Consider the following 26,247-nt stretch of genomic DNA (forward strand, 5'->3'; position numbering starts at 1 on the left):
GCGCGCGCGCGCGATGGAAGAGCGGAAATTGTTTAGCGCGGGATGCTGCGCCAGCGTCGGTTCGAGAAGACAATGGCCGGGCGCGCCTTCGCACACAGCCAGCGGCCGGCCGGCTCGCCCCAGCAAGCGCGGGGCGCGGCTGACGCCCACGCAAACGCCGTCGTTTCCTGGGCTCGCCCCGCGCGCGCCGCACGCGTTGCATGCATGCGGCCCGCCGCGTCGCATCAATTACGCGCACAAGTGCCCGCTGCTCGCAATTACACCCGCCGCCGCCGCCGCCGCCACCGCCGCGCGCGCGCGCGCGAGGCAGTATATGTAGGCCGTGTCTGCTGTGCCCGGGGCACAGCAGACGAAAGGTGCCCGAAATGTCTACGTTCACCCATGACGTCACATCCGCTATAACCCATGATGTCACATCCGCTCATTTCCATGGCGGCCGTCTTACGGAGCCGGCTGCGCTGCGAAACGGTCCGTATTCCATGCCCACTTAGAGCGTGAGTAATTCATCTTTCCACGCTATATGCGTGTAATAAAGGATTGGGGCTGTGAGCAGTTTGATGCGTTACCATTAGGTACCTTGTGCGCATATTTTGCCTCCTGGCCGCGTCAAATTGCAGCCGGCATGTGGAATGGGCCGTGGCATCTTATATGGAGCTGCTCATGTGAGTGGTATTGCCTCCGTCAGGATCGTCAGTGCGTGCACCGAACCATTCAGTAGTCTGGTTCAGGGGAGGATGCGCGAAAGAACGAGGACGTAAGAAAACACTGGCATGACGAGCTGTTCCGTCAGATCGCGTTACATCGCGCTTTTTTTCTAAGACCATCTCGCTCGAGCGAGAGGATCTTAGAACAGCATTACTACTGCTTTTTTACAGCTTTGCTGCGGCTCATTTAATCATCACCTGCATTCTTTTAATAATACAAATGACATCGCTGCGCGGAAGAGCGTCTCTTGAAGTTTCCAAACAAGAGCCAATGCCGCCGTGCCTGCTGCATACACGCTTGCCTTTCCTAACGCAGTTAAGACGCGGCACTAGCTCTGCTACTGCGTGATACAGGGTCACTGTGATAAGAAAATTAAAAAGAACAAACGAAATTAAGGCAGAAAATGTCAAACGTTGCCAAGCGTGATAAACGGACCTGCCTCGCTAGATGAGTTGAAGAAATCGGCGTCCTGAAGTCAGCTTCGCCGCAGTAGACTAGTGTTACGCGTTGAAGCATGTCAGAACTAAAGATCTAGTGACCGCTTTCACCGACATAAATAATATGTGTTCCTTAATGATGTACGCGTGCACCTGCCGTCTCCTGTTACATTACGCGCGCCGAGGCGCCTAAGTGTACTGGCCGGCCTTCAGCGCTATTTCGGACGTGGCTGTGATGCTTTGAACCGTTGGTTTGTCGACCTCGTAAGCCAGTTAATGTTTACACGGCCATTTTTTTCTGAGCTGTTGATTTCTTCCATAATAGCTACGTAATTTCGTAGTTTCCTGTTCAACTGCTTTGGTCATATGCGAGTCAAGGTTGTTCTCTTTAGCCGAGCGCAGTTTTGGAAAGCGAAACGACGCTCTTGCATCAGCATATAGTGCCGTCGCCCATTTACAACACAGTCAATCAATGTAATTTTTTATGTCACTGGGAAACCGCCGAACGCAGGGAACTCACTCGCATGCGGGGAACTGCATAACTAGCCACGGGATTACCGTGCCTCTTGGGAAGCTGCTTTGCATCAAAGGCCAGGTACCCTTGCTATGATTCACCGCAACATATTTTGTATGTCTTACCGCTTAACATATTTGTATTGCGGTGAAGCTAACCTTACGGAACCGAATTTCGCAACGCTTTTTAGACTCCTGCATCTCTACCAGCCACTACCAAACGCTTGTCAGTACGTCTCTTGGCAAAGGTCCAGGTAAATCTCCCCTGTTGGGAGTTTGGGGGACTCACGTATATGAAAACTGCCAAGGAAAGCAGTTGCCCTGATGAAGGCACGCTCCCCTGTCGAAACATTTGCACCAGCCTGTCCGACCACCGTTATCACCGCAACATATTTGTGTGTTGCGGTGAAGCATGCCGTTATTGGGAAAGATTTACGTGAATCTGGAATGTATGGTTTCTGTCAGCGACTAACCTAATGTTCCACTCTCATCAAAGCAGATTTTCGTGGCAGGATGCATGATGTCTTGAGAACTTTTGTTGGCTAAAGCCATACATGCCAGGTTAGCTCTTGTCACAATAATACGCTTTACCGCAATACACAAGAGGCCCCGCTGCAGGACACGCCCGCCGTAGTTAGCCAAAACCTTATGTGATGGTTCACTGCAAAACACCTCCTGTATTGTGGTGAATCGTAATAAAGCACATTTGTCAGTTTAGAATGTAAAGACCCTTGCCCTTCGCTTTTGTAATAATATGACTCAGTTTAATGAGAACATGTATTCACTGCTAAAAACATCCACATTGAAATGGAGATATGAACACTGATGGCAGCCTATGTGATGTTTTATCCCTTTACTTTTTTGTGTACCTGTCACGCTGCCATTGTTAAATTTTCCTGTACTTCGTTAGGTGCTGACGTACATAACATTACATCACAAAGAGCCACTGTGTAATTAGTGTTCAAGGACCAGTGTGGTGGCTTTTCTCAAGAAAGGTTTGGGTTATTTTGTTGTGAAGGTTTTTTTTAGAGAGGTCACTTTCTGAGAAGAAATCAGATGTCAGGAAATAGACCTCAGTGGCACAGTAATCTTGGCTGCCTTTTGCTCAAACGTGCCCTAGACATAATTGAGTGATTTGCACTGGCAACTGGACAGCAGCCTTAGCTTGGGAGACCAGTGATATGGCATATTTTATCAAACTAGGCGACACATAGCATTACCAGTCCGAACAGAGACCTGTTTAAATGTTTGTCACCTTTAACACCTACATTTTCGACCATGATTTCAGAAAAATCTGTAGCACATTTAGAACCTAGATTTTAAATGCTGTATAAGTTGGCTTCTTGTTCACTGAAGTTGTGCTCAGCTTCTGTCCAAACGGGAGAGCACTTCTGCATAGCTTATTAGGGAACATTCTTATTTACATACCTTCTTTTTATTTACCTCGCCTACAATCACGATTAGCACATGAATGTGTTGTGCATTTATCTAACTTACAATGCCATGTTCAACAGCACAGTGCATGTAGCTTGTGTTGGTTCATTCAAGCTAAGCATTGCTACAGCCTTTAACTGTAGGTATCATGGTATGAGAGCAGAGAAATGGATATGCAAAGACAGTTGGGCACACTGAGACAACATCTTTGTTGCGTGTGAAAAGGTGACAGATACACAATATGGGGAGAACGCATGCACTTTCATATTTTCTCGCGCTCAAAAAAAGCCGGAGGAATAAGGTTTCTTCACTGTGCCATAGAAACTATATGTTTGCTCTCAAAGGTAATTCTGATTCATTGGATATGTTCCTGTGCTGTGTTTATTTTCTTGAGTGTGCTTTAGTTTTTGCACGTTAATGTTTCAAACTCGTTTTTATTTTTACAGACTGAACATCCCACATCTTGGTTTGACTTCCTGGTACAGGATACTTGCACTTAGCATGGAGTGATGAAGCAGAGCAGTGTACTTTTATTAAATGTGCAGATTTTAGCAGTATAACAGCAGTTCATTAAAAAAACGTGTGCTGAAAATAAAGTGTTCTTACCCACATTCCTCGTTGTCTATTTATTTATTTATTAATACTGTCAACCCTCATAGAGGGTCATAACAGAGAGGACAATACAATTACATAAATCAAATATGGACAATGTCAATGTACGTAAAGTTGCTTAACACTTGTCAATTCACAGTTAATAAGATGTTCACTTGAATGCTGTTCAGCACACTTCTGACGTTTATCAAAATACGTACAATGAATATCAAGTCGCACATATCACTTGGCACTTCAAAACTAAATCGAAAACTCCCATAAATATGCCTCAGCAGCATTTTCAAAGTCGGTGACATCTTTTAGGCTAACAATAGCGTTTGGCAATTGGTTCCACATTTCTATCGCATCCAGGAAAAATGAGTATCGATATGTATCACTGTTGGTATGCTCCGGCTTTATGACGTAGTCGTGGTTAGTTCGCGGGTATCTTTTGTCTGGAGCATGTAGATATTTGAGCTTATCAATCTTAAGTTGATCCTGCATTATTTGATAAAGCACCTTCAGCCTATATTTTTTCCTACGTACCTCAAGAAGATCGAAGTTGCAACGCTGTAACATAAGCGTGACCGATTCCTTCCTTCGTTATGTCGAACAAATAAAACGCGCCGCCAGACTCTTTCCAACTTCCTCTTAAGCGTCACTTGATGGGGACTCCAAACAACGCTGAATATTCTAGTATCATCCTAATGAAGGTGGTGTATGCAATAAGTTTTACATTACGCGATGCACGTTCCAGTTTTTTTTTCTAAGAAAATATAACTTTTGATAGGCAGTCATGCAGACGTTATCTATATGTTGGTTCCATGTCAATTTTGCTCATATTCCTGTATTCTCTTCAGCAAAACCACTTATATGGGGAACTGATCATGATAAGTGCTCATGAGCATTTTAAAGAACAGCCTTGAACCCTACTCATGCACTGGTAAAATGTATAGATGCAGTGAAATTGAAACAGAAGGCAAAATAGCAAACATGATGCAGTATTTGTCAGACAATTATGTCAGCAATTTTTGCATAAAACGATTTACTTAGAGCATACTAGCACTACAAAGCACCCATCTTTCTTGTTAGGTATACATTACTACAAGGTCTTTAAAGGTGGCCACAAGAGAGATGCTGGCTTTAATGAGGAACTATAGAGGTTAAAGGCACCCATGAAAATGTTTTAAAAAATTATGCAATGCATAGCATTTACTCAGTTCAGAGAGCTTCCAAGGTTGCCATAAGGCCTTGATAGCTGTGGATGAGGGAACAGTTGTAGCCCTATTTGGAGCATGAGAAATGAACATTAAGATCAAAACATAAGTAACAACTCGTAATGCAATTAAAACATCTTGCTATACTTTTAAAAAGGCAGTGAAATGAAATTAGTGACACAATTTCCTTGTCTTTTTACTTCATTTAGGTTCAATATACTTATTTTAGTAACACAAAAAAGCAGCGTGGTGAAGCACATAAAAAAAAATGCTAGTCTGTTTTTATATTCTGTTTTCTCTAAATTCAAAGTTCAGTAAAGTTAACTTAGAAAGCTACGGTGAAGCCATTGCTTCAGCCTGTATGGTGCATAACAGCAGCAATCGCCAGCCTAACTGCTTGGGTTTACAGTGCCTTATTTGTATTGTATACCTTTTAAGTGCTGAGCTACTGGAAGATTGATTAAGGTGACCAACATGCTGAACCAGTAGTTTACTGAGTAAAATACATGGAGAAGGGTGGAAAGATAGGACAGAGAACAGGGGATGTATTCTGTGTCCACCTAGTGGAAATGTCCATTTCATCCGCTCCTGAAGTTCTGATTGGCTGGGCTGGCGTATGCATGAGAAGGAGACATGCTCCCCCAGCTAATTTGCACTTCAGCAGAAGAGGATATGGACATGTCCACTAGATGAATACTTACAAAGCTATTTAATAAAGTACTTCTGTAACCAACATGCCTGCTATGCCATCCTTGCTTTCAATGTCTGTCTTAGTAAAAGTGTGAAAGAACCAGGTTTGTGCATGAAAAGTTTTCCTGAGGGTGTGTGCCTTGAAGCCCGTAGTGGTAATCACAGGAAACGGGGGTGGATCCAGAGTAGCACCAAAGGGCAAGCCTTCATCGAAACAAATATGGAGGGAAGTGACTGCATGCTCAAACTTGTCAGCTCACAAGTTTGCCAAGACCAAGTGATATCAGAAGTTGATGAAGCCTACATGGTTAATGTATAACCGCTTAGGCCAAAATTTAGCTACTTTTTATGAGGACTACATATTTACTGGAAATCTCAAAATAATTATGTTAGTGCAGAATACCTTCCACTAGTTGTGACGTCCTTGAAAGAATGAAAATGTTTGAGTTGCACTTGTGTGGTGCATGAAGTTACTTTAAAAAAAAACAACTCAGCAATGGAAACAAAATGCAAAGAGTAGTATCCGAAATAAATTGCCACCTCTTTAGGGCTAGATGAATTCAAATAATAATAATAAGCAAATGAAGATCTGGCATACAAGATAGATGTTTCGGCTCCCACTTGAAAGCCTTGTTCACAAAGGTTGTGAACAAAGCTCCAGTTGAACCAGTTCTTATTTTTCATTTTTACGGCTGGCATCTAATATTAAACTACTTACCGTGCCTCTTTTGACCAAACCAGACAGGCTGCCATCAAACTCTTCACTACTTCAATGCAAATAATTGGAGGTTGGCAAATAAATTTTTCTAATAGGAATTGTAGGTAACGAATAGTCAAACACTGATGCATACAGTTACAGCTGGCATATTTATCTTGGAATTAAGCACCATGCTTATATTGTCTAGTAAAAAAAGGACAGCTATCAAGGAAGATTAGGATTATTTTTAAGCAAAAGTAATTATACCTCATATACTTGAAGCAGATGTAGTGCTTCTGAAGAATCACGTCCAAACTGCACACACTAAAACATTAAGCTGGGATATTCAAAAAGACAAGTACATGTTTTGCTCGCCAAGTGACTTTTAGTGTGCTCAATTATGTAAAGTGTGCTATTATATGATTAATGTAATTTGCTAATGTAAAGAAAGAACAAGCCAGGATCTCTTGCTTCATATATATGCGCTGAATCAAGGAGGTAATTAAGGAAGAAGAACACCAGAAATAAACACGAATATTTGTGTGCTTTCTGGCATAAAATAATTATCATGTAAGCCACATAACATGCTTTCCAAAGCATCCCCTACCTTAACTTACAGCTGCATCACGTGAAGGCACTTTCTAAGAACACACATGCTTCATGATCATTCACTGTGTTAGTGACTCCCACTGAAGTAGACTGAGAACATATCTGGGCATTGCATTCAATAGCTGATGTAAAGTGAAAAGACTGCTGCTTGTAGGTATGAATGAACCAAGTGAATAAGAAATATAGGTTCTCAAACTTCTAGTAGTAAGTGTGGCAGCACTTAAGAAAAACATATTGCAACTAAAAATTGCAACACATGATGAAATAACTGAAATAGCTAGGGAGAGTTTAATAGACCAATAAACAAGAAACTGCAAATTCCCAACATTTCTGAATACTTTTCTTCACATGTACTCACCTCATAAGTATGACTTCCCTTAATGCTCGAACCTCTGCCTTAATTTCATAATTCCCCATTCTCACTGCTTCGCTCATGCTGATTGACATCTAGCACAAAGGTTGGCGAAAGTAGCTGAGCATGTGCATGTGTTGTGAGGCAAGCTGCCCACATCTGGTAGCCGCATGCCAATTTCTCAGAGTAGATGAAAGGGAAGCCTTGAGGGTAAACCATAGAGAAGACGGATACCTTGGTTCAATGATAACTGAAAACGCCAACATGGAAAATTTGGACAGCCCACAGAATCAGCAGAATTGACATAGTTTGGAAAAACTGAAAAGATGCATTGTGATATTTATGTTACACAGGTTCCAGTCAAGTTGAAGATTTTCACTGTCTAATAAACTTATAAGACAATACATGACCAGCAATACTGTATGGAACCTAAACAAGTTTAATAAAGTCACCTAGAAGTCAGGATGGAGAAGTGACTGAATTGAGGATGCTAAAATGGATGAGGTGGAGGCAGATTGTGAAGGCAGGTCTTAAAAAATTAACATTCAACACACACTTAAGTTGGCAAAGATTGGACTCAATGTTCAAGAAGAAATTGACTAAGATAATTTATTGGTATACGTACATGAGAGAGCAGCAACAATACAGCAGAGATAACTGTCATGCAAGAGGAAAGGACGTCAGTCTAAAAATTAACATTTGATCAGAAGAATGGTTATGCATGGGCTCAGGCTCATGTACAATTCTGTATGGTACGCATGATGTCAGAGCTGCATAGCATAAGGAACTGTGGCCTTAGATGCCTCGATTATGAAATGATGTGGGCCAAGAGTGGAACAAGGATAGCATCAAAAGGGGGCCTCCTCCAAAAGGAGAACCATAGGGAAACAGGGTGAGAGAGGTTTCCTACGCAACAGATACAGAGTCATAGTCATAGAAACCATGACCCAAGGAGCTGCACAACAAGGTATATAAATTCAAATCTCTATACAGTTAAACCTCAGTATAACGAAATTCTAGACATAACGAAGAATTTAACTTTTCATAACCTCTTCTCCATATTACACCATGCAATTAGAGCCTCAATATAAAGAAGTGTGTTTGTGTGCAATTTCAATATAACGAAATTTCGCTTCTGCCGCAGAGGAGTGCCACTTGAGACAATCAATGGTAACTTCCGCGGACGTAGATAGTCAAATGACTGAATTACAAGCGGCTCCTTGCAAACGCACCTCTCAAACTGCGTGCAGCGCGACAAGAACAACAGCTTGGAGCCGCATCATGTTCCGTATAAATTAAGTCCAAGTGCGATCAGATCCTATCGCGCCCCGTGCACTTAATTGTGCTTTAGGTGCGAGTGAAAGTGTGTGCGAGGGTGAGACAAGAAAGATGGCTTCATAAGTGCGGCCTTCCCACGCGAGCAATGGCAAAGTGGGGAAGGAAAGCGAGCTCGCGGTAACGCGATCAAGCGCGCGCGAGGGGGCGGAGTGGGGGGGGGGGGGGGGGGGGGTAAGTTGGCGCGCGTCTCGGCCATGACTGGCCGAGACGCGGCTGGGCGCATACGCAGCCGCGCACCCTGCTCTAGAGGTAATCTGCTGCGTGTGGAAAGAGCGGGCATGCCAAGACGGCGTGGCACCATGTAAGCTGTTTTCCCGCACGTTTAGTATTGAAGGTTGCGCAATCTCGAGTTTTGATGACCCGTTAGAACGAGAAGCAGACGAAGCATTCGCTCCCAGCTGCCGGCGCTTTTCATGATAGCGTCGTCGCAGTGCGACCGGGCGACGCTTTGGGGGCGGAGTGCACGCGAAAGCATGGCGCCACTCAATTCGTACCGCTGATGTAAAAATATCAACGTGGCATATGAAACCGTATCATTCATCGCTGACTCCTATATTTGTCAAAATAAAATGTTTTCTCATTCAAACTTACTTTTTTTTATTGCCCAATAATTCGGAAAATTGCATGGCCCCTCTCCGTGCAACAAAAACGATCGGCGACTGTACTCATTTGCATAACAGATCGAATTTCAATACAAGGAAATTTCTATATAACGAAGCGAATTGCCGATTTTACCTACTTTGTTATATCAAGGTTTAAGTGTATAAAGAAATTTCCTGTTCTCTACACGGGGGTGGCAATGTGGGCTTGTTCGTTGATCATCATGGAACGGCATGTAGTGTAGCACAGCAAAAACAAGAACACAAGAAGAAATGAAACACAGACACAAGCGCCTAATTATGTCTGTGTTTTCCTTTTTCTTGTGTCCTTGTTTTCGTTGCATTACACTACACGACATTCGATACTTTCACTGTCACATTCATGAGCACTGAAAACCTAGAATCAACTAATATCTTGCCTGATTTGCCATAATTAAAAAGAAAAATGTGGGTATAGTAGGTCTAATTGAGTTCTGGGGATTTTAGTATCACTGACATATAGCTTTTAAGAATGTTTAACCGTTTCTTCCGTTAAGGCAGAGTACATGCTCAACTGCTACAATAAGTGTGAACGTAGGCAAAAACGACATTTTTGGCCCTTGCATCAATTTTATGGCATGTTGCGTGATCTAATCAAGTGGTTTCAATTTGACGAAGTTCTCGATTTAACAAAATAAAACCTCACATCCCAATAAAATTTATTAACTAGACTTACTGTACTTTATAACCAAAGTACTGTATAACTATAAGCAGCTACAGCCGCCATGAGTGGCGAGCAGAATTGAAATAAAATTGCTTTAGTCGAAACACGCCGAGCGCTGCTGCTAAAGTATGCGCCACATGCATTGGGCAACTGTGGGAACCGCGGTACCACACGCAGTTATTCAAAGCAGCACATAAAAGTGCCGTGGACTCAAATTGGTTAGTAAATGCATTCGGAACCAGTCTTTCGATTACTCAATTAATATATCAGCCACAAACTCGCATAGCACGGCCACGTGGCAAACGCGGCCATGCGGACGCTTCACTATGCGCGGATTGGCTGGTTGCAATATTGGGGCACTCTATGGGTGCATGTTTAAAGCACAGCGTTTTTTGCCTATCGCATCATTGTTGCGGGTGCTCCATGGCTGAGTGTATTGCATGGTACAGAATTGGCCCCAGTACCAAAAGTACACAGGTAGGGCGGTCCGTGCAGATGAAGTGTGAACGCGAGCTCAACATAACCACGTCGTCATTATTCTGTATAGCGATTATTTATGCGAAAGCATCAAATGGCCCATTGAGCAAAAAAGCCGGCGTCTGTCGTCTCAGCGAAACAGCGCCTCAAATCCCATTGGCTGCGACCACGTCACGAGCGCGCCTCGACGAAACAGAGCAGGTGAAAGGGTACACCTGCTGTCGCTATAGTGCACCAGGTGTTGCATGAGGGGAGAGAGCATCGCCGCGATGCCACGTCATCGCTGCTCTCGCAAGCCGCCGCCCGGTCCATATCTCCCCCCCCCCCTCCACTGGGCTTAGCTGCTGCGCGTGCCTGCCGGCCTTGGTGGTCACTGCTGTTTCCTGGTCTCTGGTCATGCAGCATGTCGGTGGCATGCGGTGTTGGCACCGCAGGCTGCTGCTGCTTGCTATCTCGGGCGCAATGTAGCTCTAGGGTGCATCACTTGCAGCGTAAAACTCGGACTGCTCAGTGGCGTTCAATTGGGCATTAATGCTTTCACAATCACAACTCAGATAAGACATGCTTAGCTGTCCTCATATGTTTTTCTTTAGTTGCCAAGTGGACGCATCATTGTTCACCATTCACAGTCTTCAATCTGTCGCCATCATTGCATTGTCATTTCAAATTAGTTGTAATATCACGCCGTTGGATGCTGCCGCCTTCACGCTGTGTGGTAGATACGCAGTCATTGCCATGCATGCACTCATCATCCCAAAGTCGTTATGCCTCAATCGTGATGACTCTAGAATTGTCATGCCATTGTTGTCACCGCATCAGCATCATACTGTTGTCGGCATTCGACAGATGCATTACACAGCTTAGCATTACCTTTTCAGCTTCTAGAACAGAATGCACGTGGTGATCTGCCGCAGTAATATTATGAGAGACACTTGGGCGGAACAATTGCTGGCCTCAATCGCCAAACCTCCCTAACATCATTTATTTCAATCTCCATAATAGTATAATCCTAAATTATGTCACAAAACTTCTACAACAAATGTCAACATGGTTGCCATAAGACCTTGTCTCTCATGAAAAACGTAACTATATTGTCATGTTCACTAACTTGATCTCCTCCATTGAACTTAGTTCTTGCGTTGAATGGATGCTTCTAGCGTTTTAAATTCTGATACTTTGTGCCACTGCCTCCTTCTCCTGAATAAGCTAACTTAATATTGATCCACATGCAATTACTAAAATTCACTGAATGCTTTCTTCATGACTAAACACAATTTGTATGTTAACAACTCCAATTCACAAATCTGTCTTTTGTCACTTCTGGCATGCCACAATGCTGAGTGTTTAGGCCCTTGATTTTTCTCATTTTAGATCTCGCAAAGAACTTAACGTAGAAAACTAAACTTTCTGTTGATGACTGTGTGTTTTGTCGTGAAACAACCAAACTCTGGCAGGTCCGTTTCTGTTCAAACAGACTAAACAAATGGCCCACTGAGTAAAAAAGCCAGCATCTGTCGTCTCAGCGAAATGGAACCTCAAATCCCATTGGTTGTGACCACATTGCGAGCGTGCCTCTACGGAGCAGATCGGGTGAAAGGGTACATCTGCCATCACTCTAGTGCGCCAGGTGTTGCGTGAGGGGAGAGGGCGCCGCCGCAATGCCACGTCATCCTTGCTCTCGCAAGCCGGCGCCCAGTCCATATCCCCCCCCCCCCCCCCCACTGGGCTTAGCTGCTGCACGTGCCCAGTGGGGCAATGTCTCCACTAATGTCTCTTCGGAGTGCCATCACTAGTTTAAAACCTAATATCAGTACCCTAGCAAAAAAACTGATAGAAATTTCTACAAGTCTCTTAGGAATATGTATAGGTTGTATGGGTCCTTCTAAGAGTGATATATATTCCTACCTGACCCATAGAACTCTTTACCAGACTGGCAGGCAGCAGATAGATCTCACTGTGCTGCCTACAAGACCAAATAGCATGATGTATCAGTCTTTTAAACCCAGATAGAGATCATCATATGACATACAGGAATCTGATTGAGGCACTGATAAAGCATGTTAGAAATAGCACACATGCCGGTGCCCACACGCCTGAAGAGACGTTTTTAAAATGAACTGAATATACAACCCTGAATGCATTGCCTGCCACGTGAACAGATTAACAAACACAGTTGGGATATTAGAGTATCAAATAAAAATGAAGTGTGTAAACTGTGCAATTATCAAAACTTTTTACAGCTTGTATGCAGATATATTATCCTAAACATGTTTCAACATAAATTAAAGCACACGTTTTCAAAGCACAGCAGCGTTACTTAGCCTGTGAAACTACATTGGGGAAGTTGCATGAGAAAAGTATCAGTCCATCTTTGTAGCAGGTGTGCTCCAGTTCTTTTAATACAAAATTACATTTACAAATTTTGCGAGACGGATGTGCAACATTTAATGCATATCCAAAACAGGATTACTGTCATCATCATCATCATCATCATCATCATCATCATATTTATGTCCACTGCAGGACGAAAGCCTCTCCCTTCGATCTCTAATTACCTCTGTCCTGCGCCAACCGATTCCAACTAGCACCCGCAAATTTCCTAATTTTGGCGCACCACCTAGACTTCTGCCATCCTCTACTGCACTTCCCTTCTCTTGGTACCCATTCTGTCACCCTAATGGTCCAACTGTTATCTAATCTGCGCATTACATGACCTGCCCAGCGCCATTTTTTTCTCTTAATGTCTATTAGAATATCATCTATACCCATTTGCTCTCTTGTCCAAACTGCTTTCTTTCTGTCTCTTAAATTTATACTTAGCATTCTTCGTTCCATCACTCTTTGCACGGTCCTTAACTTGTTCTCAAGCTTCTTTGTCAGTCTCCAAATCTCTGCGCCATATGTCAGCACCCGTAAAATGCACTGATTGTACACTTTCCTTTTCAATGATAATGGTAAGCTCCCAGTCAGGAGCTCACAATGTCTGCCGTATGCGATCCAGCCCATTTTTATTCTTCTGTGAATTTCCTTCTCATGGTCAGGGTTTCCTGTGATTAGTTGACCTGGGTAGACGTACACCTTCACAGACTCTAGAGGCTGACTAGCGATCTGGAACTCTTGTTCCTTTGCCCGGTTATTTATCATTATCTTTGTCTTTTGCATATTAATCTTCAGCCCCACTCTTACACTCTCCCTGTTGAGGTCCTCAATCATTTGTTGTAACTCGTCCGCAGTGTTGCTGAATAGAACAATGTCATCGGCAAACCAAATGTTGCTGAGGTGTTCGCCGTCGATCCCTACTCCTAAACCTCCCCAGTTTAATAGCTTGAATACTTCTTCCAAGCACGCAGTGAATAGCATTGCAGAGATTGTGTCTACTTGTCTGACTCCTTTCTTCATAGGTATCTTCCTACTGTTGTACTAAAGTTTATTTAGAAAAGCAAAACAAAGCACTTTCAAGACTGTGGATACTAACTGTAGGTCTAACGTGTCAGGCTGAGTTTGTGAATGCCATAAATTAGACACTACCAGCGTGATTTCATTAAAGCTACTTTCTGGGCTAGTTGGTGCATACTTGATTTGAAAATTATGACAACGCTAATGCATCCATCCACAAAGGAACAAGGACAAGACACAAGCAACGTGACTACCAACATGACTAGGGTTTATTTTACACTCCATTATCTAAAGAATAAGCAAGCAACTTTAGCCACATTTAAACAAGCACATAAGAGGAAGAACACAGACTGAAGTACTAACTTCACCATGCCCATTTGTGCTCACAGATGCTGGATAGAACGCCAGGTCTAATTGGCACATGCTTTTATCATATTACAACTTCATATGAAGCTATTTTCTTTAGACTATGCACTTTTGCATTCATCCCAAAAGTATTGTGATATGTGACAGAACACAAGTGAGCTTGTGCAAAAAGAACAAACTGGCATGGCACACTGACAGGAAGCAAGGAAACAGGACAAGCATCGCTATTGGTACAAGATCTACAGCAATATATCAGAACATGACAATACAGCAATATTATTTAAGCAAAAGTGAGTACAGATCTGAGAATTTATTCAAGTAAGAACATGGATTTACCATTTTTAAAACCACATATTCATGAACAAAAACAGCTAAACATCAGTGCACATATTGCAAAATCAGAAGACACAATTCTTCACTGGGTGCTAGTTCAACCACCGCACGTCGAAATGTGTAAAAGTATTTTAACCTGTGTAGCTTTCAGCACGCGACAGCAAAGAAGACTATCAGAACAGGCTTCATATATAGTGTTTGGAGTCTTTGATTCAAACCGTAATACACTGTTAAAATAAAATTTCAGAGTTTGCTTGTTTCATTCAGAAAAAAGATAGTGTCTTAGTCATGCCGCCACAGTTAACGGATAAACTTGCACCAGCTACATTGAGTCAAAGGAGAAAATAAAGTGAGGAAGACAGATGCATGGTGTGAAAATGATGCTGTTGTATCAAGTAGCACAACTGCTCACTTAACATTCAGCTGCTTTCTATGCCTCTGCATACAGACTGAGAAGCTTTACCTCTTCACCATCTGCTAGTGAAGCACTGTTTGTTCACTGTGATCACCCACTCAAGGCAGTCACGTGGTTAAGTAGAGCCCTTCGCTACATGTAAGGACACCGACCCGAAACTGTGCATAAGTCCTGTAAAATATTGTCATGTTTTGGCTACTGCAACTGTTCATCAGCAGCTGCATCACTACTGCCAACATGCAGACCATGCAATTCCCCAAGCACTTAATCAACAAGAGTACAATAATGAAGAGTGGCAAATTGGGCTAGCTGGTTCATTAGGAAAACAAGAAGCTATCGCAAGAAAAAATAAACACTCTAGAATTTTGATGGCTCTGGCTTGTGTAATATATTCAAACATCAAAAAGCTGATTATTACAGAATGCCATAAAGCGTGGTGCACTGTTACCAACTGTTGTTTTTTAAAGCTATAACCTGTTATTACCAGACATTCATGTACCATGGCTGAAGACATACTGTTCATCGTTGTCATGTCTTGAGCACGGGAATTAGTCTCTTTCATAATGGTTTCATATTTTTCATTCAAAAATATAGTTGTCTATTTCTATAAACACATAAAGGCGCATAACTTCGCTGGGTGTTACGTAAACTAGTGACTCCTCTCTTCTGACGCAGACTGAAAGGTGCTTTGCATGGAGAATTTCAACAGGAAATAGTTTCTTGCATTTCAGAATTATACAAGAATTCGCTCCAGTAAGAATTCTACAAATGAGAGAAAACGCACCTGAGAAGCTGACAAATGCACTGTTTTTAGTCTTTATAGTTCAAGTGTACTGGAGAGAGTGGAATGTTTGTTGGTTGATGACCATTCGGTAATATTCCGTGACACTTGTTGAGTCACCGCCACGGTTGTAGACTACAGCCTGTTTTTCACTTTCATCCATGTTCAAGCACAGCTTTCCAGTGCCTAACAAAACTGTCTGCTGACCAGCTCTCCTCTCCTGTACACCAAAAAAACTCACTGCTTCTGGTGAAAGATTTAAACTAGCTTTACCTGCCTGTAACTTTCGAGCAAGTACATAACATTCCAACATTTGTAAAGGAACATCATTAGCTCTGCGTACCAATTTCACAAGAAGTTCATTTCCGCCTTCAAATACATATGAAGAATGCGACCAATGAGGTCCTAGTTTAGCCGCACTTTTAAGAAGATGTAGGATTTGGTATACATTGTATGTCATTGCACCCAATCCATACAAAGACTGTGCTCTCACAACAAACTCCGAGAGAAGATCAGATGATCTCATTATGGTCATCTGAAGTGACGGTGTCCAGTAGAAGTATATAGACACCCTCCACAAGCAAACTGGAATGTCTGACATACTTATCTGGCAAAAAGCCATGAAGGCATGGTAATGAATAATGAAGAACCCACCACTTCCATTCACTAGCTTTCCAGATTGTGAAGTCTGATAATCTTCGTGGTGTACGTGTGAACCAATTCGGTGGCTTGACTGCCAATAACCTCCTGTTTAAAGAGGCTAAACTTTGTTGTGAACCAATGTAAACATCTCTTCTCTTTTAAATGTGATCACATTTTTATTCTTTTTAAGCTGTTGCATGGTGTGTAGTTGTTCCAACAATCTTTCCTTTCTGAATCCTGGGCTTCATATTTGATTTGTATGTATTGTCTTTTGTGATAATATAAATGCATTATTTCTGACTCATTTTTTGGGCAAATGAGGAAGCTTGCTTCTCCTTGAAGCACATTACACCTATACAACACATATAGATACTGATAGACTATAGATCTGGCAAACTAATATGAATACATTATTACACTAATAAAAGGAATACACTAGTAGACTGGTACAAGCAGAATAGCACAAATACGTCCAGAATAGAACTAAAAGTAATTTTATCAGTGTATCAGTTGTATCGTTTCATAATGCAATAGAAAAAAACTGATATAATTTTTATTAGGTCGCCCTATCAGATTTTTTGCTAGTGATCTTTCAGTGTAAATGCATATCAACTTTTTGACTAATGCTAATAACTGAACACATGGCTTTTTGTGCTGCAAGTTTTCTTGGACTCCTGCTTCCCTTAAACTTATACTGTATAATATGCTTGCAAGATCAAAACTGGAGTATGCTTCATCAATCCGGGATACACCGACAAAAAACACAACTCTCATATTTAGTTGAAGCCATACAAAACCAACCTGTAAATTTTATTGTAGCTGCTTATTCCCATACCGCAAGCATATCAACAATTAAAACTTGCCTTGATTGGCCAGGCTTGTCAACAAAAAAACTTACCCATTTATTTCACAAATTCTCGATTGAAACATATGTTATTACCTCCTTGTATCTCATTGAGAATGAACTACAACCTCAAGGTACAGGTGCCAACTTGCCAAACCAATCTTTACTATTCCTGTAAAAGGCAGCCTCAGAACACACACACGCACACACGTATATATCAATGAGCTACATGGAGGTAATAAAAACATGTTTCAATTTAGAATTTGTGAAATAAACGGGTAAGTTTTCTTATTGCCTAGCCAATCAAGGCAACATTTAATTGCACACAACTGCACACATTGCACACAACTGGAACTTGCACCACGATAATGTGCTGGCCCACAGTGCCTTCATCGTCACCGACTACCTGGTTAAAGAAGGGGTGCCAACGATCCCCCAGCCCCCGTACAGCCCGGGCTTGGCTCCCCCTCGACTTTTTTGTTTCCATGCCTCAAAACACCCCTGAAAGGCAATCATTTTGGGACAGCGGACGTGATCAAAGCAGCTAGCACCACAGCATTAAAGGCCATTCTGGAGGAGGACTACCGCAACGCATTCGAGAGCTGCAAGTCTCGCTGGAGCCGATGTATTGACGCAAAAGGAGAGTATTTTGAAGATTTTTAAACTTTTTGTAACAACAAATTCAATAAATGATTTTTAATCGCCTTACTGACACTACTCTCAGGACAGACCCTGTACATGCACCTTGAAGGTATGTATGTGGAAAGCATTTCAACCTATGCTTGCTTTTCTGGCATGGAATAAAACGGCCTTTTGTCTCAAAACCCCTTACTTTTAAACTATTCCATTTGGTTCATTTTTCTAACTTCTGCAGAGTTGCATTCACAACTTTCATAGTTAACCGGCTCCGTTTTCATTCTTGCTTCCTAAAATATGCCCTCCTGTCATGCATAATTTGGAAGGCCTTCTGTTAGCAATGGGTATTGTATTTCAAGACTATCAGTGCAATGTTGCATGAAGAAACCTATTCTTGGAGTGAATTATTGTTCAGCTTGATATCATGATACTGCTGCATGGTTGTTATTTAACTCTGCAAGAGAATGGTCCTGCCATGCTACCAAGAGTGCATTTCATGGGTATTACTCTCTTTCTTTTGACATTAGTTTATGAGGCTCACAGATATGTATCTGTGTCAACAATAACACCTGACATCTAATTTTGTGCAACATGCACTACATTTAATCAGATAAAAGTTGCATGTTTTGTCTCTTGGACCAGTCTGCTCAGTGGTAGGAGGTCGAGACGACAAATGAGAATGGCTGGCCAAGATCTGTGGTGTATGTCCCGTGTTGTGCATCTGACAAGATTTCATGGTGGCAAGAAGACATGTCAGACATGATGTGATCTTTATAGTTATTGTGCACAGAGTTATCAGCATGATAATATCCTTAATGCTATAAAGAGTACCTCCAGCAAGCAGTCTATATGCTTATGCCTTTTTGTTGCTTATGGCAACAAAATCCAACATCCTTTGAAACATGCTCACTTGCTGTCTGATGCACAAAATGAAGAACGCTGCCTTCTCTAAATTTATTAGCAACAAGAAGGCCACTCTGGAAGCAATTATATACATACACAGCAACACACACTAAAACCTACAAATGGGAGAAAAAACACAAACTAGGCTAACAATAAAAGAAACCTGACACCCAACAAGTGTTACATGTTACTCAAGTATGCACATTCAACCTGAGTTAGAGAGATAGATGGTCGACTCCCGCACTCCTGTGCATGCATGTGGATATGTTAAGCCTCAGCTACTCGTTCTATATAACTATCCCAATGTTTGTGAAATATGCTGTACAACCGCAAGAACAATGATGGCTTGACAGGTGGTTTCAATGAGTTCTATAAGGAGGATGCATCAACTCTTCCAGCCATTGATGTACACATTACCACATGAAAGCAGCAGTTTATAAACAGCACAACACCATACAGCACAAATTATATATTTGCCACGTGTTATTAAACTTACATCATTAAAGTACATTAGAATTGGTGCTAAGGCTGGTGCACAATATATGCATATACTTTAAACAATCATAAATAATGCAGGAGCTTGGAATATGATTGACTATTCTCGGAACTGCTTTGATAATACAAAAGTCAAGGCTTTGTTTTTGGCATCACCCACTCCAATTCGTTTTCTTTCTTTTTCCAATTGAAGCATTGGCAAGGTTTGTGCCATGCGCTTCGACTGTGATTCTTCCTTGTTCGCGCACGGCCATGATCATAATAACGCAGTGGTCCCTGCCTACTTTTTCATATACTTTACCGCAATACATTACGTATGCTTCACCGCATAACATGACTGTATTGCGGCAAAGCTAATTTTATGGAACTGACATTATGTAACGGATCTTTTGTCCTTCTGCTGCTCGCATGAGCATAAGCTCGAAAAACCACAAAATACAGACTTGGTTGCTGCTGGTTGATTTCTAGTTAACATTTCGAGACGTCCACGTTGTTTACAAAAAATTCGGTGAAGTTTCTCGCGCTCGGACGCGCTTCAAAAGGCAGTGTGACCACCTATAATTAAGGCAGTCATAGGCGCCAACGAAATCCACACAAGGTACATCAACTTCCACAAAGCTTCTGCGCAACGCCATCAATAACTGGCACAGGGGCCACCCAGGAGCTGGCAAACGCTGCGATGACATCCACACAAACCACGTCGCTTTCCACAAAGCTATTGGGCAACACGATCAGTCACAGGCACAGGTGAAGTCCGCAAAACACTACATGGGCAGAACTACTACGGCCATACTCAATGACTTCGCCACAAGCTCTCACATTTAACGACATCAAACAGCTACAATCACTTCTCCACAGCCACGGACACAAGCGAAGACCGCACCATACCGCACGGGCAGAACGGAAGCACCGATTCGCGTTCATCGCTTTAGCGCCACCTATTTAAAAATAATATACGGAGCCAAGCCAAACCATTATTTAGCGTCTATTTGGGTGAACCTAACGCTTTCGGGCCCTAAGCGTTCGAACGACCAGGGCACTATAACGCTTACCCCCCCCTTTCCACTCCGTCGACCGGGTCGCAGGAACGGCGGCCGTATATGTACTCGATTAGAGGCGCTATGCATGCAGCGAGGGAGGGAGGGAGCCATTGGAGCTCGTTGGCGGGCGCAGCCCCGCCAGTTTTTGGCCGAGTAATGGCTCCCTAACAGGGCGAAGAGCTGACAGGGTTCTGGGTAAACAGCGACGGCGATTCGTTAGGCGAAGCAGCAGCAGCCGCGATGTATAGCCACCGCCACTAATAACAATGATCCATCGATCAGGCAAGTGTTGCGTTGCGTCCGCCTGCAGCAGTCCGCGGACTGGTGCTCTGCTAGGCGTGCGAGAGTTTTGTGAGAAGAAAGAAGGGGAATGAACAATAACGAGTGTCGTTATAGAACTGTCCGATCAGTGGTGGCTGGTTACGGCCGCATTATGTATACGTATACCCTCGTCCAGGTGGTGATCGACAAGAGCGCCTGGGAGGATGACCCGGAACGTGCAATTTTCTGTGATGGCCGTTTACGGAAACTGACGAGATGCGGATGCCGCCATCAGGTCGAACGAACCAGTGATGATTCACAGCATGCCAACCAACAAGTTGTTGTTCTGCGAGGTCGATAGAATGGCCTAATGGTCCAAACCCAAACCTGGGACTATCACTGGCGTCGCCACACGAAAGAGGCCTCCGGATTAATTTTCAGTACCCAGGGTTTAAACATCCAGTATCCAGGGTTCGCTGAAGTCTCGCCTGAAACGGAGGCTCTCGCATCACACATTCATCAGAATGCTACCTCCGTGGCCAGAAATCAAAAGCGCAACCTCGCACTTATATAGCAACGGAGCGCCATTATACCACTTAGCCATTTTTTCCATCCGAAGAGCTTTCTCTCTTGTGCGCCTTTCGGTAAGCTGCAACATTCCGCTCTTGAACGCGCGATGCAACCTACTTCGCAGTATAGTTGGCGCAGAAAGATGAGTTAGGCCCGCCTGCAGTTAACTCACTCGCCCGCTAAAGATGACGTGGAGGAGGAGGAGTGTATCACGCAGGTTCCAAACAATGCAGCCCTTAATATAGCTTCATGCTGCGGGGTATACTTGCAGTGCAAATGGGGTTATTGCATGCAAATCATCTCACATTATTATATATACTACACACTGCGTACACGGGCCGCGGCCACAGCGCAATCACCGTCACCTCAGGCTGGAACCAGAAGAGGGTCACAGTGCACCGCAGAAAGCAAGTACACACGCCATCCACGCGCGGTTGATTCAGCACATCACAAGTAACGCACTCGTGTGCGGCTCAGCTCCAGTTCTGGCTTCGTGCGTGCGTTACTCGCGCGATTAAATACTGCTCGCCCAGAGGTCACAAGCCGTGTGCGCCGGCCGGTGCGGGAGGTGCGCGACCGTCAACTCTTCCGCGTCTGCCATAGCTATCATCATGGGCGAAGGCATTTTGGTTAATATATGTGGCCATCGCGGCACCTGAAAAGAAATGCACGCTTACGCCTCGCTTATTGAGATGAAATACCCGAAGCGGCTCCCTTGCTTCCTCTGAAACGTGCTATATGCGGAGAATGGATCACCACCAATCTCATACTGCAATTAGCATCCCGATCTTCTACACACTCGCCTGGATTTCGTCTCTTCTATACCTGCGTCCATAACGAGGGTTAATGAAGAGCGCATAAGGAAAGAAGCCGGTGTGATTTATTGCTGCTACAGCAAGTGCAGCCTCATCTCTCATGGCGCGGCTAAGCCACAACAAGCCAGTCGGCCAGTCGATGGACCGATCAATGAAAGCTGTGCCCTCGTGGACAGCTCGTAATAGCGATTGCTATTACGCAGAATCGAAACAAAACAAAAGGACAAAGATTAGCCCAACCATGGCGATTGATGATTGCTAAGTCGGTAGCGCGGAGCCAGTCCCATTTCCGTGTAGGAGAGAGAAAAAAAAAAGCAATGACAAAGATATTGGCAACTCCAGAATCCGTTATAACCTGTGCTCGCAACGCTCTCCCAAGTAAGCAAAGGTGGCTACACCATACAGGTTTTACGGCGGCTCTTTCGCTTAATATCTTGCTCACATTTCTCGTTTGTGGCGTCGAATCCAGGTGTTTCGTCGAAACGGAAAGGGCCCTTGTTGTCGATCACCTCATTTAGACTGGTCTCAAGGATTTCAGCGACGCATCCGCGGAAATAGTTGTGCTGTACGTGCAAACGTCCGGCCTGCCCAGCGAGCAGATTTGTTTAAAGACAAAGAGCCTTTCAAGAGAGCCGGAGGTTAAAAAGGGGAAATGTTAGTGCCTAGCGAGCCTCTTCGAAAGGTGCGAGCACCTGTTCGCGACGTTGCTCCACTGGTACAGGTACGATACATGACTGTTTTCGACCTTCATAACTCCGCACTGAAACTCCTGTTGTCGTATACCACATACATCTCACAATATATTAATGTATGTCGTGCTTTCAGAAGTTAAATACGCACATTCTGCACTGATAGAACGAGGCTAAAAACTGCTAAGTTACCTATAGCCAGTTTGTCTTGGGATAAAAACAAATGAAAGTTCCATTTGTGAGTCGGGGTGCAGCTTTCTTTTTATAGTAAGCTCATGCGTGTGATAAGGTCGTCTGCGTTCGATGAGTGGCGCTTGTTCTCTTGGGAACAGAGCACACACCGCCGCCTACGGGATTTCTCAAACCCCGACGAAACGTGAGAAGTGAACAACCAATACGACCAAGTGAGGTTTCTTTAAGCAGGTTTCCAAAATTTAGCGAGGGCTTTCTTTTGGGCAAAGTCACTTGTATCAGTGTAAATGCACGACTTGGAAACGAACTGAACCAGCTGAAACTGAATTCAGCTGTGTTCCCAGCATTGGAAAGCAAACTAGCGGAGCTGTGCGTAGGCAGTACGCTCCAAAGCTGGAACGAGCGCGGTTTGCAGTTGCTTCTAACTTCCTTGCGAGCAAATAAACTGATAACTCGTGCCCATCGCGTCGAATGAGAAAACAACACCTGCTTGCACCGCCAAAGTAAAGTAGGCTATGAAAACGATATGTCGTCTCACGGCATAACATGTGTCGTGATCATCTTCAGATCTTCCGAGGTAGGTATCATTCCTGCTACCATGTCTGCCGAGTACATTAGCGAGAATATTCCTGTTGCTTAAAACATTGTTAACATTAATTCTGGGCAGAAATCTATACACTAACAAAAGCAAATGAAACTTAAGTGCACACCATTATTAAAGGGCCTGCCTAAACAAAGTACACCCCGCGATTTGAAACGCCAGCCAGATATTTGAAATAAATAAAAAGAAAGCAATGGTCTATAGCCGCCGGGAAGTAAGAAGTCGTCCCAAGTGAAGTGTTTCGAACAAACCAGCATAGTGCTAGTCATCTTTTCATATATTTCGGGAGTTTCTTATCCGCTCTCCGAGGCACGTCGCCTGCTTCTTTCAGGCAAAGATGAAATCGTACATTGCTGTCTTTCCAACGCGATCACACGCAGAATGGTACACGACAGAAGTCTTTCAACATCCGTAGTTTATTTATTTATTTATTTATTTATTTATTTATTTATTTATTTATTTATTTATTTATTTATTTATTTATTTATTTTTCGGGCTTTTGCGCGGCGGCGTCATGGCGATTTTAGAACTACATATGCGCGGCGGCGTCATGGCGATTTTAGAACTACATACGAGACATTCAGAGCACGTCGTCATAGTAGACGCCCTTTGGCTTCAAGCCTGAACCTGGATCGGCTGTTTCTCGGCGCGGCCGCTAAGTGGCGAGCGTTTACTTGGAATCGCGAATAGCCGCCGGCGTTTATGTAAACGGAAAGCCATACAACGCAGATCGCCGTTGCTTCGGCTGCCTCTGAAACAGGAATTAATAAACTTATGCTTTAGTATAGGCCCATCGAAATGCTATATGGAGGTAGGCGCTCACTCACTGCCAAAAGGCGCGCTGATCCCGCGGCTTCTCGCGGAAACAAAAATCCAGCGAATGACGTCCTGCACAAAACCTATACTGGTTATCAATGTACTACTGCATACGCTGCCTTCTCAAAGTGTCAGCGCTGCAATGAAGCCATTGAGCAAAGTCCGGGAACATTGCGAAGGGAAACGCGCAGGCAGCTTGTGACCGTGACCGAGCATATCGCCAACGGCCAGCTCCCAGATAGATAACAAGAACTGCGTGCTTTGAGCCGTGACGCCATGTGCGCATGTCGACAGCCCATATTATTCAGTGGAGGACGCGAGCGACGTTTAGTCTGATCATTTTCCCCGAAAGTACGTTTTGCAATTGGAACATCAATTGACCGACTAATGTGACTGGCGTGACTGATTGACATGACTGGCGTGAATGTGACGTGACTTCAGTGACTGATGTGGCTGCCAGATGGTCTGACTGATGGGACTGGCATGATTGACTGACTATCGGCTAGCCGATCGACCGACCGACTGGTGTAACCGACTGGCCGACTGACTAGTACGACTGACCGACGAACAGCCCGATTGATTGAGTAATGTGGCTGGCGTGACATGACTGATGCGACTGGTGCTACTGGCTACAGTGACTGACTGATTGATGCGACCGACCGACCGACCGACCGACCGACTGACTAATGTGTTGGATTACTGCATGTTGGGCAAGTCTGATGTGTATGCTGTGATGGGATTGATGTGACTGCCGTGACAGATTGACGTCACGTGACCGACTGATATGACTGGCATGACTGAGTGGCCAAACGACCGACCGAATAGCGTGACTGACAGATCGACCAATCGATTGATCGACTGATGTGACTGCCGTGACTTACGTGACTGACAATCAGATCGACCGACTGATTGATTGATTGAGTGAGTGAGTGAGTGAGTGAGTGAGTGAGTGAGTGAGTGAGTGAGTGAGTGAGTGAGTGAGTGAGTGAGTGAGTGAGTGAGTGAGTGAGTGAGTGAGTGAGTGAGTGAGTGAGTGAGTGATAATGTGCTTTTGTTCGGCGTCTCAGTGCAACGCCTGTGCTCCACTGCGTAGTAGAGATGCCGTCGGGGACGACTATAGCTCTAACTTAATTTTGACGACCCGAGGTCTAAAAAAGGTAAGCACGCGGGCGCTTCTGCATTTCTTCGCGCCGAGGCCCAGAATCGGACCCGCACCCTTGGTCTCGGCAACGGAACCAACCGGAATATATATCGACCTTCCATAAAGACGACGACAACACACTCGGCGCGTGCAAGCCTTCCACTGCATAGTAGAGTGCAATACACATAGGAGAGCAGCGGGCAGTAGCAGACAGAGGGAGCGAACTCACGTGTACGTCATCCCGGGCGTATTACATACCTGTGTGCGTGCGCTTGTGCGCCTTGAGGTGGGAGCTCTTGGTGTAGACCTTCTGGCAGCCCTCGAAGTCGCACTTGTGCACCTTGCGGCGACGCAGCGAGTCCGAGTCCGCGGAAACCGCGGCGGACGACGGCGGCCAGCACAGCCTCGACGACACCGCGCCATTACTCAGTGCCTGCGACGGCGGCTGCTGCTGCTGCAGCGCTCTGCGACCGAACAGAAAATCATGACGTTCAGCGTTGCGCACTTTGAAAAGATTCCTTCCGCACACACCCAGAGCACAGATAAGCAAACAGTCCACGAGAAAGTAGGATTGAGACGATTCCTAGAGACCTCGCGCCACAAAGGACTTCGGAACGACTTGTCCCAGTTTCGCCACAATGGCACATCGAGCAGAATTTTCAAAATGGAATGCGACAAATGGCGCCTAATCACCCGCTTTTACTTTTAACTTTCTGGCAGAGATGGGAATAAACTTCATGAGAAAGCTCTATGTTCTGGTAGCTCATTAGGAAGATTCACTAACTTACTTTCTTTAATTATTCATTTTAGGGCTCATATTCCAATTGCGAGATTGAAGCCGAACAGCAGCGACGCCATGTCTGTTTAACCGGGTGCTTCTGCGATGACAGTATAACTTTTAAAAAAATCATCTGTGACAGATAGCGCAGTTATAATTTTTGAGCTGGAC

General features: G+C 44.0%; 1 protein-coding gene and 1 long non-coding RNA gene across 3 annotated transcripts in view; one reads left to right on the forward strand and one right to left on the reverse strand.

Annotated features, from left to right (window-relative positions):
- The window catches only part of LOC126537012 (uncharacterized), a 157,349-nt gene that overhangs the window by 23,370 nt on the left and 107,732 nt on the right, over positions 1–26,247 (reverse strand). For both annotated transcript variants that reach the window (XM_050184110.3, XM_072287803.1), the window contains exon 6: positions 25,557–25,762. In XM_050184110.3, the coding sequence (XP_050040067.1) occupies positions 25,557–25,762 (206 nt within the window). The remainder of the gene's footprint in view (positions 1–25,556; positions 25,763–26,247) is intronic.
- LOC140217327 (uncharacterized) lies at positions 324–3,700 on the forward strand. Its single transcript, XR_011893824.1, has 2 exons — positions 324–494; positions 3,536–3,700. It is a non-coding gene; the product is annotated as an uncharacterized lncRNA (long non-coding RNA).

This window comes from Dermacentor andersoni, chromosome 4 (assembly GCF_023375885.2).
Source record: "Dermacentor andersoni chromosome 4, qqDerAnde1_hic_scaffold, whole genome shotgun sequence".
Lineage (NCBI taxonomy): Eukaryota > Metazoa > Arthropoda > Arachnida > Ixodida > Ixodidae > Dermacentor > Dermacentor andersoni.